The 13,778-nt window shown below is 46.5% G+C and overlaps 1 protein-coding gene and 1 long non-coding RNA gene across 4 annotated transcripts; both read right to left on the reverse strand.

Annotated features, from left to right (window-relative positions):
- Nucleotides 1-6,097, reverse strand: LOC120665633 (AP2-like ethylene-responsive transcription factor SMOS1). Of its 3 annotated transcripts, XR_005671255.1 has the most exons (11): nucleotides 5,734-6,097; nucleotides 4,825-4,907; nucleotides 4,092-4,100; nucleotides 3,918-4,006; nucleotides 2,749-2,822; nucleotides 2,588-2,668; nucleotides 2,229-2,302; nucleotides 1,548-2,122; nucleotides 1,372-1,458; nucleotides 579-688; nucleotides 1-216 (listed from the first exon to the last, which is right to left on the reverse strand). XR_005671255.1 is itself a non-coding variant. In XM_039945250.1 (10 exons), exons 1-9 carry the CDS (start codon nucleotides 5,970-5,972, stop codon nucleotides 1,408-1,410), a joined length of 1,275 nt encoding a protein of 424 aa, XP_039801184.1. In that variant the 5' UTR covers nucleotides 5,973-6,097; the 3' UTR covers nucleotides 396-688; nucleotides 1,372-1,407. The 3 variants fall into 3 exon arrangements, 2 of the variants coding, with proteins under 2 accessions (XP_039801184.1, XP_039801185.1); XM_039945250.1 differs by lacking the exon at nucleotides 1-216 and having other exon boundaries at nucleotides 396-688; XM_039945251.1 differs by lacking the exon at nucleotides 1-216 and having other exon boundaries at nucleotides 396-688; nucleotides 2,618-2,668; nucleotides 5,734-6,095.
- A 6,009-nt stretch (nucleotides 6,098-12,106) lies between these two features.
- On the reverse strand, nucleotides 12,107-13,226 carry LOC120665634. The gene is made up of 2 exons (XR_005671256.1): nucleotides 12,863-13,226; nucleotides 12,107-12,739 (listed from the first exon to the last, which is right to left on the reverse strand). It is a non-coding gene; the product is annotated as an uncharacterized LOC120665634 (long non-coding RNA).
- Nucleotides 13,227-13,778: the final 552 nt, after the last annotated feature.

A 13,778-nucleotide genomic window follows, 5' to 3' on the forward strand; every position in this document is an offset into this window, starting at 1 on the left:
AAAGCTGAAATTATAATGTCATGGTTCCAAATATCAAATAGTAGCGGTATCTTTTTCAAAACTGTGCAAATTACAACGGCATGAATCCAACTTAACTCTTTTTAAATATTACTCAGCCCGAGCTGAAACCTTGCTCCATGTTTTAAATCCAACTTAGCATTGCTTTCAATTCCAACCAAGTGCACGTTTGGTCCTCAGTCCCTCCCCAAAGCAGTGCTAAGAAATATTTTGGGTGGCAAAGGGTCAGTTTAGCTCCTACAAAAACTGGAGTATCCTTCCAAATTCAAATCTCCAAACCTAATAACAAGTAGTCTGAAATTCATAGTAGTCTTTTTGCAAAGGAAGTTATCCATGGGGATCATGCAAGCATACCGTTTCGCTCAAAACTTGGAAACGTGTACAAAAATAACTAATTTAGCATTAAAGCTGCATCATTTTGTTGGATCTCTTTCTCAAATCTGTTGAGACTTAGCTGAAACAATCACCGCAATATGTACAAACAGCTCTACAACTAAATCTCACTTTCAGGGAACTAGCTACTGTATATTATTACATAACTATGCTTGCACTTGTCTTACCTTCTATTCATGTCCTATGAAGTATGGATACACAAGGAGTATTGCTCACAAGTTGACATCAAAAGCTGGGCAAAAGGAATCCAGCTGAAGCACAGAATGTTGCCATTGACCTGTTCATGAATTCAAATGTCCAAAGTTTTTATCTAATACAACAGAATATCAAGAAGCTAAGGGGAGTAGGGGCAATATTATTCATTCTACTTTGGTTTTTCCAAGGCATCACTATGTTGTTTTTTATGATGGCTATCTATCTAATTTATTTTTGTGCATTGTACCTATCAATTGTGGCAGCAACCTACAGCTACTGCAAGCACATTATGAATTTCCTGGTGAAGTCTCTGTAAGCATATTTGTTATCATGCATACTGCCACAGGTTACACATTATAGTGTTCATCTCTATGTGAATGACCCTAAAATCATGTATTGATCCAAGTTAAAATGCAGATAAGATGTAGAAAAAATAAATGTTAAATCATTCCACAGCGTGATAATTTTTAACTAATTTTAAAGCAATATAATGTTAATGACCTATCACCATTTACTTTAACAAACAACACCAGTTTTTGAAAGGAAGAAAAATTGTTCTTAATTTTCGTGGGAAAAAATCTTTTATGCTACTTATATGTTCTTATGAAAGTACAATTCAAACAGTTCATAGATTTCTGGAGTTTCCTTTTCTGCTCCATTTACCCCAATTTGGGTGTTACATAAAAAGTAGAAAATGTAAAACCAAACTTAATTAAAAAGAAATGGAAACATGAAGTACTATAAGATTTTATAGTCCGTACATACCAGTCCAACATATCCTGCTGCAGTAATCATGTGCGGTCATTCTTGGCTCTGGAATGGATCACTTGAACTTACCTCATTCTTTGCAAACTGTCGTAAATCAATGGTCAGATTCAGAAAAGGCAGAAAAAGAAAAATCTTTCAATAGTTTATCTAGGTTATTGGGGAGAGGAACAAACCGTTTTTGTTGTTGTTATTGTCGCCATTGTAACAGGTTGACTAGATGGCAAGACAAAGTTGCTCCAAAAAAGTGGGTCAACAGGAGGATCGGCTGGGCTCCAGGTACTCTTCATTGGTGTTGGCATAACAGGGGCCATTGAGTAAGTAGCTCTTTGCACTAGCAGCTCATTCATGTTAATATTAGCTGCTGCTGTATCATGTCCAGTAGCAGGTACTGAGGCAACAGCCTTTCCTTCAACAATTTCCTTGCTGAGGGTACATTCTTCAGATAATTTTGTAGACCTCTCCATGAAGCTTTTGAAGGCATCAGACTGAGATAATATACTACATGCTGATAAGCCTGCTGAAGAGGGCTTTGAAGGAGAACAGAGGCCAAGAGAGGGCAGCTTATATGGTTCGGTCTGTTGCATTGAACTTTCAATAGCCCGGACTTCATCAGCAATCTCTTCTGCTTTTGATGTATCTGACTGCCTTGTCTTCCTGGGTAGCCACCACCGAATGTAATTTGTAAGATCAATTTTTCTCTCCAAGGCAAAGCTTCCAGCAAATTTTCCATCCAACATGATATCCTTACCTGTAGTTTCAAAAGTAATTTAAAGCATTAGTCACACAATCTTATAGGGGTTTCTATTAGAGTTTGACAACTAGAAAGAACAGAGTAGAAGTCTTCACAGACTGACCACAACTAAGGTTCAAGTAGTCATTCCCAAGTAAATGTCCCAAAGGCGTATCCCATCTGGAATTATGCAGTTGCCTGCATGATGATGCTCATCACTGTTAATTTTCGATATTCAGACTTCACTGAACTTACTGTTGTGACAGTGTACTAAGAAATTAAAGCACAAGGTAGTTAGGACAAATTTAGGGATTGGAGTTGGTAGTAACTATATTATCTGGGTTTTTTTCCTTTATGATATACAAAATAGAGATATATTTCTAGGAGTCATGTCAAATCTTTCTAATAAAAGAGGTACCATCTGTACCTTTTTTAATCAAGAATGAATCAAGGGTTAGAATGAAAAAGGTAGTTTCCACTAACATGGATAGGATCTCCATTGCTGACACATACCTAGGAAGCCCACGATATTTTGGCAACCCCCTGGAGAAGGCACTGCTCTTTCTGCAATGCATGGACCTTCTGGTCAGTGCCTAATCAGAATAAAGTAATCTATATACTAAAACAGAAATGCACAAATATACCTCCTAAGAGACACGAGATAATCCTCCTTGGAGATCATCTGCATTTCTTCAAGGTCTCTTGCATAGTCGGAGACCTAAATAAGCAAACATATAATAAACATAAGTCTGAAAAAAAGATAGCATAAGCCAAAGGGCGCTAGGTAGCTGGTCTAGTCACTCCGGCGGCACCCCCCAGATCTTGAGTTCGAATCCCGGTGGGAGCGAATTTCAGGCTGGGGGTAAAAAATCCCCTCGCCTGCCCCCGCAACCTACACATGGCAAGCGACGGCCCGGGTGTCTGGCGGCCGGTGTATGGGCGGGGGCAGGGGTTCGGGGATTTTCTCGACCTGCATGAGAAGGTCTCTTCTTACATGCAATGCCCGGGGGTGGCTTGCCCCTCGCAGATCGAGTTTTTTTTTAAAAAAAAAGATAGCATAACTTCTATTAGTTACTGTGACAAAAAGCATGGAACAAAAATATGCATAACACTCTACATTGGAAACTCATCGGCATCAACATGTGCAAGTCTCAAATGAAGTAACTATACGTGTCGATACATTTGTTCTCACACTCTACAGAAGACGTTTGTTATTGAATATTCTTAGCATCCAGTCCAGCAACTTGAACCATGGAAAAAGAAGACATTCCACTCATCTGCAGTTTGTGCAACTATAATAGGCAAACATCCATTTTTTAATGCCATTTTACAATAAATGATAGAATTTTATGTATAAGAATTGAAGTATAGGTTGGGAAGAGTTGCAGAGGCGCTTGTAACACAATGATCGGGCACTTCAGTGGGATGCCACAGACCAGGGCTCAACCCTGGGTTCTGCACAATAAAAGGACCCTGGCTGTGCAGACTGTCTACAACTGCTGAGCGCCGCTTGGGCAGGCAGCCTTCGTTTTTCTAGACCAGCTGTGTCTGGGCTTCTTCTAAAAGCAAAGTCCAAGAGATGCTCTTCCCCTGCCGGTCTTCTTTTTTTTTAAGGTTGGGAAGTGTATTTCTCGTTAATTATGTGAATAGGAAAGGAGTACAGCAGGTACCTTAGTGCAAGCATGATATACAAGCACTGAATTAAACAATTTCTAATGGCAAAAAAATAATCTTAACGTAAAGTGGGGGAACTTTACATCAATTCAAGAACAAGATTCGCAATCAGTTTAGCACACAAGTATAAATGACTTACTGGAAAATTAATTTGCGTTCCAGCTCCCCAGTATTTTAATGCAGCAAGGTCATAGGCCCTTGCTGCAGCCTCTTCATCATCATATGCACCTATGTTATTGCACACAGAAAAGATAATAATTAAGAAAAAACATAGCAACTCTGCAAATTAAGTTAACACCAGGATGCCACTTACCTAAATATACTGCAATACCAATTGTGTGATGTAGTTTTCCATGCAAAAGAAACATTTCCATCAAATCAGATTAACGAGACAGCAATAAATATTAGAAAGAAAATCGTATTTCTAAGTACATACAGTCATGCATTTCCCAAAGATATGAAATAAACAGACAAATGATAGGAGTTGGAAACAGCAGCAGGCATAGTTCTTTACTTCCATCCATGTCGTGATTATGGCATAATGCAAGAACAATCATTATTCTCTAACAACCCAATTGATTCACGCTGCTGCAGGAAAGGTGGAAAGCATGTTTGATGTCAAGTGTTATATTGAAAAAAGACTCCTTTCTGTCACCAAAAGAAATGTCGTTTTGGACATGGCAAGGTCTCCAAGATGTAGGTTTGAGGTTTGACTCTGCCAGATTAATTTATAAGCAAAACCAGAGGAAAATGTGCTCAGTTCATTTAAATCATCAAACACAATATTCAAGAAGATATCAATGGGAAAGTATTAAAATTTTGACTACACGGTACATGCAACCAAAATGTATGATATTAGGAAGAAGTTACTAGCTCACAGAAGATTAATCTGTTTAAACCTGATCTCAACATAAACCCAACCAAACTATATATTCAATGTAATCAATTTGTAAGAAACAAGAATGCACATATTCCGATTCCAATATGTTCAGAATTTCAAGAACACGAACAACTGCCACAACTCTGCATTGGAAATCCATGCATACCTTGTTTCCCCTTTTTGTTCTGATTCTGGTTCCACGTGCTTTTGTCCCAGAGGTGAGCCTCATATCGACCAGTCCACCTATGCCTATTGAGGAGTCATCAAGGTCAGTTCGATATCAGTATTTACAGCCATAGCAAGCAACAGAGAAAAGGTGATAAAAGTTTCATTTATATCAGCCATGACAGAAGTATTAGTAGAGGAAGCTGGCTGCTAAAATTGCTGGTAGCAGCAGCAAACAGAGCTAAATCATTCTAACACATAAATATTTCACACGCAGAGAATCAGAAAAAAAATATTCGATTCGGCAAGCCTGGCCGAAATTGCTTCAGGAAAATTCAAAATTCTATATATTACATGGACTAAGCACCCATGCAGCAACAGTCAACAGCAGATGAGTAGGAGACCATTTCGACACGACCACAAAAGCCTCTGCAAAACCACAAGCACCACCAGTCCATCACAGATCCCATTTCGATGTCTTAAACGTGGTTAAGTAACCCTAGGTAATATGAACAGTGAAACAAAACAGCATTGAACCACAACCATGCCGAAATCCGATGTGCCCGTGGTTTGCCAAAATTAATGGAGACAGCATGCTGACTAAGATCGGTGGTCAACGCTGTCAAGCGAGCTTAGCACAACGAGTCAAGCTGCTTGAGGACGTGAGATAGCCTCACTTCCGGCCACCGGAGCTACGGAGCTATTGGGATCGCGAGCGAACAGTAGATCCCGAATCGCCGGAACAACATGGCAGTCCCAGACCACACGGAAGGATTTAGCACGGGAGATTCAACCAAGGAACCGTTCGATCGAAGTGCGCGCAGACGATTAGCAGCTGCCTAAGCTCCCAGTCGGTAGCAGTAGCGCCACGGAGACGGAGAGGAAGAAGACGGGGCGGGCAGGGGGGTACCGGGTGACCCCGCGGTAGATGGAGCTCCGCTTCCCGGCGGCGCAGGGCGGCATGCGGCTGATGCGCTCCTTGGCCGTGCACACGCGCTCCTTCCGCACGGCGAGGGCCCTCCTGGGCGCCTGCTCCCCCGCCGTGACGATCGCCCCCGCGACGGCGCCGAACGACGAGGACGAGCCCTCCCCTGCCCCCGCCGCGGCCACGGACTGCAGCCCCGCGGCGTCGGGGTTGGGGGAGGCCATGCCGCGCCCTCCGCCTGCCGGATCGGTCAGTCGGGGCGGTGGCCGTGCTCGACGGCGAGGGGTCCGATGTGCGCGGCGCAGCGAAGCGTACGTAACGGGTGACCGTTTGGGGGCGGCGTGGCCGCGTGGGTGGTGGTGGGATTTGAAATGGCAAGGGGGTCGGCATCGGCTGGCGTGGAGCCGGGGTGGGGTGGGGCGGGGCGGGGCCGCGGGGCCGGGGCGATAGGGTCGCGTGGAGCCCAGTGGGCCGGCTCGGGGGGAGACAGGCGGGCGGGGGCGCAGGGGAATCCGAGGATGCGGCGGCATTGATGGACGGATCGGCATTGGGGTTTGGGCCCCCGGGAGCAACGACGGATCGGCTCGGCCCGTCGTCGTTTCCTCGAACGGCAACGGTGCGCTTCTCGAGAAAGGTCTGGTGCCTCGAGTTGAGTCAGGCCGGACTCGACGCGAGTTCCGGGCGCGTTGGTGTCTGGCCGAGCCGAGCAGAGGGGAGGTCGTGTCGTCGTCTAGCTGCCCGGTGTCCCGGAGCATCTCGAGGTGCAGTATCGTACTCTCTCTGTTCTTTTATACTACTTGTTACCATAACATTAGTAATAGTCCTATTCATAAAAATATATCTTAGTATGATTTTATTATTTATAACTCCTCATTTTCGATATTATCATATAGACATACTCCCTCTGTCTCACAATAACCGCACCTATAGGTTCAAACGTGACAACTTAATGGAGGTGGAAAATTACCTTGCTGCCCTTATGCTGCCAGTATACAGGTTCGACAGACCATCAAAGTAACAACGCATATTGTAAATAAAATAAGCAAGCTCAGCAAATGTGTGGACAGGATGAGTTCCACGTCGCCAGCCCTGGTTCCAAGGTGCTCCACACTACTCAGTCAGTTGCCGCTGCTAGCTGCTGCTTCCATGCATATATTAGGTCTGACACCCTATGTTGACGTTTATTTTGGGGAAAAATTTGAACCGCATACGTGCAGTTATTCTGGGACGGAAGGAGTATACATACACCAATCTTTTTTTATCTAGAGGGTCATACATACCATTTCGAAGCTGCCAATCCAAATAGGACTATCAAAAGAGAATAACTTAATTTTAGAAATAGAACTATCAAAAAACAAAATGGGGAGTATATACTACTCCGTCGTAGTATATTGTAGCAGGTAGCAGACTATACTAGATCATATAGTAGGATGGTGTACTATACTAGTTATAGGATCAGTATATTTCTTTTCTTTTTCACTTGGAACATATCAGGTGCAAATCAATCTTTCCGTGCAAACCGTGTAAATTTTAATCTGAGCCACCGGATCAACATCTAGGGGGGCACAGAGGGAGTGGGAGGGGGATTTGCAAAAGTGTGATTACCCAATCCAAGGGCAGGCGGTTAATTGTAAAATTACTCAATCCCTCCATGTCCCTTGGATGTTGATCTGGTGGTCCAGATTAGAGTTTGCACGGTTTGCACGGAGAGGTTAGTTTGCACATGATATGTTCCCATTTAACTTATCTAAATGGCATTGCAATTCGTATCTTCAGTAGGAATTAGTTAGAAATTGCATCTACAATGTGTGGTGTGTGCCATAGCTACAAACACATACCAAGCTATACAAATTAGTCAATTTGTCCAACTTTGGTTTGGTTTTGCGAATTAGTAATTGAATTTCTAGCTACATTTCCTTAATATGGATAGAGAACCCTTGCTAGTTTGCCTTTTATGAAAAGCATGCTCCTGATTTGCTACAATTCAAAATAGTATTTTTCACAAAATGTGGAGTAAACTAGTGCTTTTTTTTATTCACAACATACCTGTATTAAAGGTTAAGGAGTACAAAAATCAGAACATGAACAGGTACATCGTATGAGGATACAGAGAACAGCTCCATCCAACAAGCAGAAAGGTCCCTAGAAAAAAAAGAAAATACACAGAAGCCCCTAGACCTTGTGCTTGACCTTGGCGACCAAACCCACCGACGCCAGCCGGCGCCGGCGCCTGCAACTCCGGCCGCCGCCACCATCCCTAGGCCAGAAGAAGCTCCAACGCACTGTGGCTTTGAACTGAGCCAAAGTAGACACTCGTAAAATGAGATTCGCCGTCGCTGATAGCCCAATCGGCCGGAGGGACGCACCCCAAGCTTCTTCCAACTTGAACCGAAGCTCGTCGACGACGGCAACCACCACCACGAAATCCTCGAGCTCGATTCATCCTCCATCTAGGCACCAACCCGCAACTTCCTCTGCTTCCTCGCATCAAAATACCGGCTTGCTCTTCACCTCACCGCACACGAAAGTGAAGAAGCACTGGCGGGTGACTCCTGTACAGGGACTCCACAGCGGGAGACCCACCCCCACGAACTCGCCGCCGGCGTCGGAGCGGAACACCAGCAGGGCGCGGCAGAGCTCGGGGGGGGACTTATTCCATGCCGGCGTCGCCGCCTGCGCCTCGACGACCCCGACCGGAAACCAAACCCTAGACCTAGGAAACCCTAAACTAGGACAAACCCACCAGCCGGCAAGAGGACCACCGTCTCCGCCACCTCCAGATGCCCAGCGGGCCATCGGAGGCAGAGGAGACCGCCGCCTCCACCGGCGGTGACCGCGACGCCTAATTCGCCATCTCTCAACTGTAGCTGGAACGAGAGGCTTCGAGAGGGGAGAAGGTAAACTAGTGCTTTTGCATGCACTTAAAAGGGCCAAAGTGAAGCAGTAGAGTAAAGTGTAACTAAAATTTTTTTAAAAAAAAGAGTCTGTTTGGATGCACCTAAATAGAGCCAGTGGATCAGTGTGACGGGCCACTAGGACCATGGCTCTAGTCGTCACCCCGTTTCTTCCGCACTACAGTGTACCATAGCATGAAGGCTCAGTCCAGCATAGTCCGCCCATGGAGTAGCCCTAGCCCTAGGCGATGGGTGACCTAGCTAGCTCCACCCGTGAATAGAGCTATCTGGCTAAATTTAACTCATTCAAATGGGTCTAGCTAACTCTCAACTAGACAGCTAACCACTACAACCATCGTCCCAAAAGATTGTTACGTGGTTCAAAGTCAAATATTTTCATCTTTAACTTATAACATATTGAAAAATAGTTAATTAGAATGGAAAATATTACATATTATGATAATTGGTTCGAGAAAATTAACTAATATCAATTTTATGTTATCAATTTTCATGATGTTTTGCTAAATCGCTACTAATAGTCAAGGTTTAAATGTTGTCTAACTTGGGAAAAATCTAGGCGTATCTACTCCCTCCGTCCCAAGAAACAAGTTCTCTTAAAAATTCTAGGATAGATTAACAAGAACTTAAAATGACCATGTTGGACCCTATTTATTACCCATATTTGACACTAATTAATTTTTGCATGAACATGCACTTTCTAAATAGGATATGGTGATTTGTTTTTTTTTTAGAGAAATTTTGAATCCTAGAGTGACTTGTTTTGGGATGAAGGAAGTATATTCTGGAATGAAGAGAGCATAGTCAACTATTTATCTCCATCAAGCTAATTCTAGCTAACCACTAGCTCCAACTAATCCAAACATACTCGCTCTATTTTTATTTACATGTTGTATTATGTTTATATATCCAAAGTAAAATTTGACAAACTTTGATCAAGGCTATAGAAAAATATACTAACAACTATATATATTGTCCAACATATGCACTATCAACATATATTTGATGGTGAATACAATGAAACAAATTTAGTATAGTATTTTTTTGGTTAAAGTTGATCAAATTTGACATAGTGGGAGTAGAAGCCACCAACAATTTACATTAACAGCATCTGATAATTTTTTTCCCGAAAGATCCTGAACCTTGCGGTTTGCCGTATATTAATAAGGAGAAGAGAATTGACCCTGTTTATGGATAAACTGGGCCCAAAAACTGCACGTAACTACAAAACCTACCACTACAACACCGGCCGGTTGGATTGGGACATCAACCGGAACTCACTCAACTCTAGCTGGTCGGATTGGGACATCGACCCGAGCCACCACAACCTACACAACGCCCGGTCGGATTGGGACAACGACACGAGCCACCACAACCTACACTCCACCCGGTCAGATTGGGACATCGACCCGAGCCGCCATGAACTCTACCCGGTCGGATTGGGACATCGACACGAGCCCCCACAACCCTAAAAAACAGAGAAAGGAAGAAAAAAAGAGAAGAAAGCCCCTTTGGAAGCCGCCAAAGCCTAGGAAGCCACCATGCAGGACACGAGTTAGGTCAGAGCCAGAGATGCTCGAAATCACCTTCAGGAAGGAAATGACGCCGATGGTGCCATCGATGCCGTCCCAAGAAGAGATGGGTTTTCACCCGCATCGAAACTGCGATGAAAAGAGACAGCCGGCGTCACCAGCCCCACCATCATGGTGTAACTGTTGAACCATCGCACGGTCGCAGCCAACGACGCCACCACGGCGACGCTGGCAAGCGTTCGAGCAAACCGCTCTCGGCACACACCACCACGGCGCTGCCGACCCACCGCAGTGCAGGTTGACCAAACACCGCAAGAGGCCAAAATTGGCCCGTTGCCGCCGGAGCCGCCGCACGGAAGGTGCTGCCGTCGCCGCCGCGTCACGGCGCGCACACGCCAGGGCCGCCGGTGCCACCGCGCACCGGACGCCGGCGCCGCCGTCCCCCAACAGCCGCGGGAGCCTCCGCCGCCACACCACGATGCGGGCGGCGGGCCGACAACGGAAGGTCTGACCGGTCTGACCGGTGGATCCGACCGGTCTGACCGGTCTAGAAGGAGTCCAACTGTAATTAGGGTTCTTAATAGATTTAGATCTGTAAATAGGATTTTTTGCGGGGTAAGTCTTCCCCACCCTATAAATATAAAGGGTCACGGCCGATTGGGGGAACAACCCAATCGAATCTATCAAAAACATATCGATCTTTACCTTTATCCTACTTTTCCAACCTCGACATGCTGTTCTTCTCTCGTCTCCATGGCGTTTGAGGACGCCCTAGCTGGCCTGCCGAGCCTAGGGCAACCCTACACGCGCTTGCCCCGACGGGGTCCCTCCCGGGTGAGCGTTCGTAGGATCGTCGCCGTTCTGCACGGCGACCGGTCTGACCAGTCCCTCTGACTGGTCTGACCGCTCCACGGAGGAGGTGTTGCAGGGAGCCCCTCTTCGCACCGCGTGATCTAGCGCATTCGTGTGTTGACTGAGATTTGCGTCAACAACTGCACGGAGAACCAGGACACACAGATTCAGTCACCGTAGTCCGTAGACGTTTGCAGCTGATGACGCGAGAAGCAACTCGTGCAGGCTCGTACACTAGTACACGCACGCCATGCATGCTTCTCGTGATGATACACCCAACGGTCACAACAATGCACGGTCGAAAACCAGGAGCAGTAATCAATAGTACAGGAGGCACGTTCGTACCATTACCAAATTAATACCTAGGGTTTATTATACATATCGACACGCATTAAACGAAGTCATCGGCAGTTGAGATTAGATTAATTTCAAGGCCGCCGCGGCTGCGGCTGCGGCTGCTTGCGGCGGCGGCAGCGGGGGGAACTCGTGCTGGTAGCTGTCGGGATGGCCGGGCCGTCGAGGCGCCTCCGGATGTCCTCGACGATGGCGAGCAGCTTCCGCTGGTCCCCGCGCGACTCCGCCGCGAGCCGCTCGCTCTCCCGGAGCTTCTCCTCCAGCTGCCTCAGCCGCCGGTCCTCGGCGCCGCCGCCGCCGGAGGAGGCGGAGGAGGGGAGGCGGACGCCGTCCGAGAGCCGCGACAGCCGCGCCACGATCGAGGTCGGCTTCACCGCGCCGACCATCTCCTCGTACTTGTCCCTGCACTTTCACCAGCCGAACGCCCCCACCGCCGCGGCGAGCGCGGCCTTCGGAATCCGAACCCGCGCGACATCGATTTTTCTGGATCGATGATCGATAGCTGGGGTCTCTCTCTCTCTCGTCTTAGCTTCCGGCCTCTCTTGCTTGCATTGGTGTGTTCCTGCGTCTCGATCAGGGTCGCCCCGGCGAGACGCCCGTACGAGATGATTCCGCGATGGTGCGCGCGCTTAAGCCGCGGCTACGATGGTTTAGTAGTACACGTAGTACGTGGCTTGCGTCGCAAGATGTAATGGAGACTTTGTGTCGTTTTTTTTGAGAGAAAGGGTTGGATTTTATTATCATAGAACTTTTACATCCATCCCCTTAAACAGAGCACCCCTGACAAAATAAAGAATTACATAAAAGTCCAAAGCAAGAGCACCCAGCGATCCTCGCCGCCGCCGACCGTCGCTGCCGCAAGCCGAGCCTTCTCCATCTCCCGCAATGAAGAAGAACCCAGGATGAAACTAACAGCCGGAACCCAAATCGACGAAAAGATCTTCAAAGCCCATCAGTAGCATACTAAAAACATGCCATTTATCGTTTGAATGTCCCGGGCAGTCCTTCCATTCACTAGGCTCAGTCACCACTCACCAGTCGCCTCACCGGCACCGCCTAGTCGACAAGCAGCAATCCCGCAAGGGGATGTAAAAAACACCAGCTCGAACATACGAGCAGGTGGAGAACAAACCTCACAAAGCAGTCACAGATGATAACAAGACCATCTAAACCACTTCGGAGGGACAAAACAATCCTCCGACCTCCAGCAGCCATGCCGTCAGTTACAAGATCAGCGACGCCGCTGACGACGTGGGCACCATTGATGAAGAGAAGCTCACAGAGAATCCGAAATCAACGCATAACGAAGCAGCGAAGAAAACCACATCGATGCCGAATCCCCTGTATAAAACACCGAGTTGGTGATCCACACAGTCAACAAGCACCACCAGACCTTGTACACCGCCGCCACAGAGACCACCAGAGAAGTCATGGAGGAGAAAATATTCCCGACGAATTACTCACCGGGAAGAGCACCAACCCAAATCTCCAAGATGCGATGCTGCAGAAGCCGAGGCCCCCATCACCGTCGCCGCCGTCATCCACCACCGCACCTTGGAGAGGAGATAACCAGGTACACCACATCGGTGACCTGGGAAACCCTAAACTACAAACTATAGGGAATAGATATATACACCGGCCACAATCCACGGCGATTTCACTCACACCGGTGCCGCTGAGGACACCAGCATGAAGAAATCGCCAGGAATCGGGCCGGGATCGAGGAATCGCCCGCCGGTCGCCTCTGAGAACTGTAGAAAGGGCAAAGACTCGAGCAGACGAGATTGTTGGGAATTGAGTAGCTTGGAGACTTTGTGTCCTGTGCGGCCAGGGCGCGTATTGGGGGTTTTGGACTTGCTGGGCCGTTCGGTTAACGCTTGATGCGTGTGTGGGCCGATGGGTGGGGGCTTAGGGCCTCTGCCGAACAGTTATCTTTTAAACATTTTGTTTATTCTCAGAACAATTTCTATTTTTCACTAGAATATCTGTATTTTTATTCACAATAACTTTTTTTTGGAACATTGTTTTCAGAACAATTTTCAACTTTTTAAGTTCGAACAATTGTTCCACTCTTGCGAGCATACGGGTTTAAACTTTACCCTCAAATTGTTCCAACTAGAAAACCATCTAAGTATATTGAATTGTGATATTATTTTGAAAATCTTATTAAAATAAACATAATAATACAATTAGTATTTAATTGAATGGCATATGTATTGCTGGTCTCAGCTTACATGGCTGTAGGCTCCTGCACGTGCAGCAGTAGGCGGGGCAGGTGGAGGAGCACGCAGCGGATCGTGTTAAACCCTCTGCCACTCTAGTCGGGCGCTGCTGGGGGTAACAAAACGATATGTGCAACGCAAGCACATATCCTGGCGTG

Source organism: Panicum virgatum, chromosome 3N, assembly GCF_016808335.1.
Source record: "Panicum virgatum strain AP13 chromosome 3N, P.virgatum_v5, whole genome shotgun sequence".
Lineage (NCBI taxonomy): Eukaryota > Viridiplantae > Streptophyta > Magnoliopsida > Poales > Poaceae > Panicum > Panicum virgatum.

Bases quoted from the DNA above. Each gene is read 5' to 3' on its own strand.
- LOC120665633 (XM_039945250.1), bottom strand. From the start codon at position 5,972: ATGGCCTCCCCCAACCCCGACGCCGCGGGGCTGCAGTCCGTGGCCGCG. The intron at 2,123-2,228 runs GTCAGTCTGTGA...TTGAAACTACAG, and splicing joins CTACTTGAACCTTAGTTGTG to GTAAGGATATCATGTTGGAT. The intron at 1,459-1,547 runs GTTTGTTCCTCT...GATTTACGACAG, and splicing joins CAATAACAACAACAAAAACG to TTTGCAAAGAATGAGGTAAG.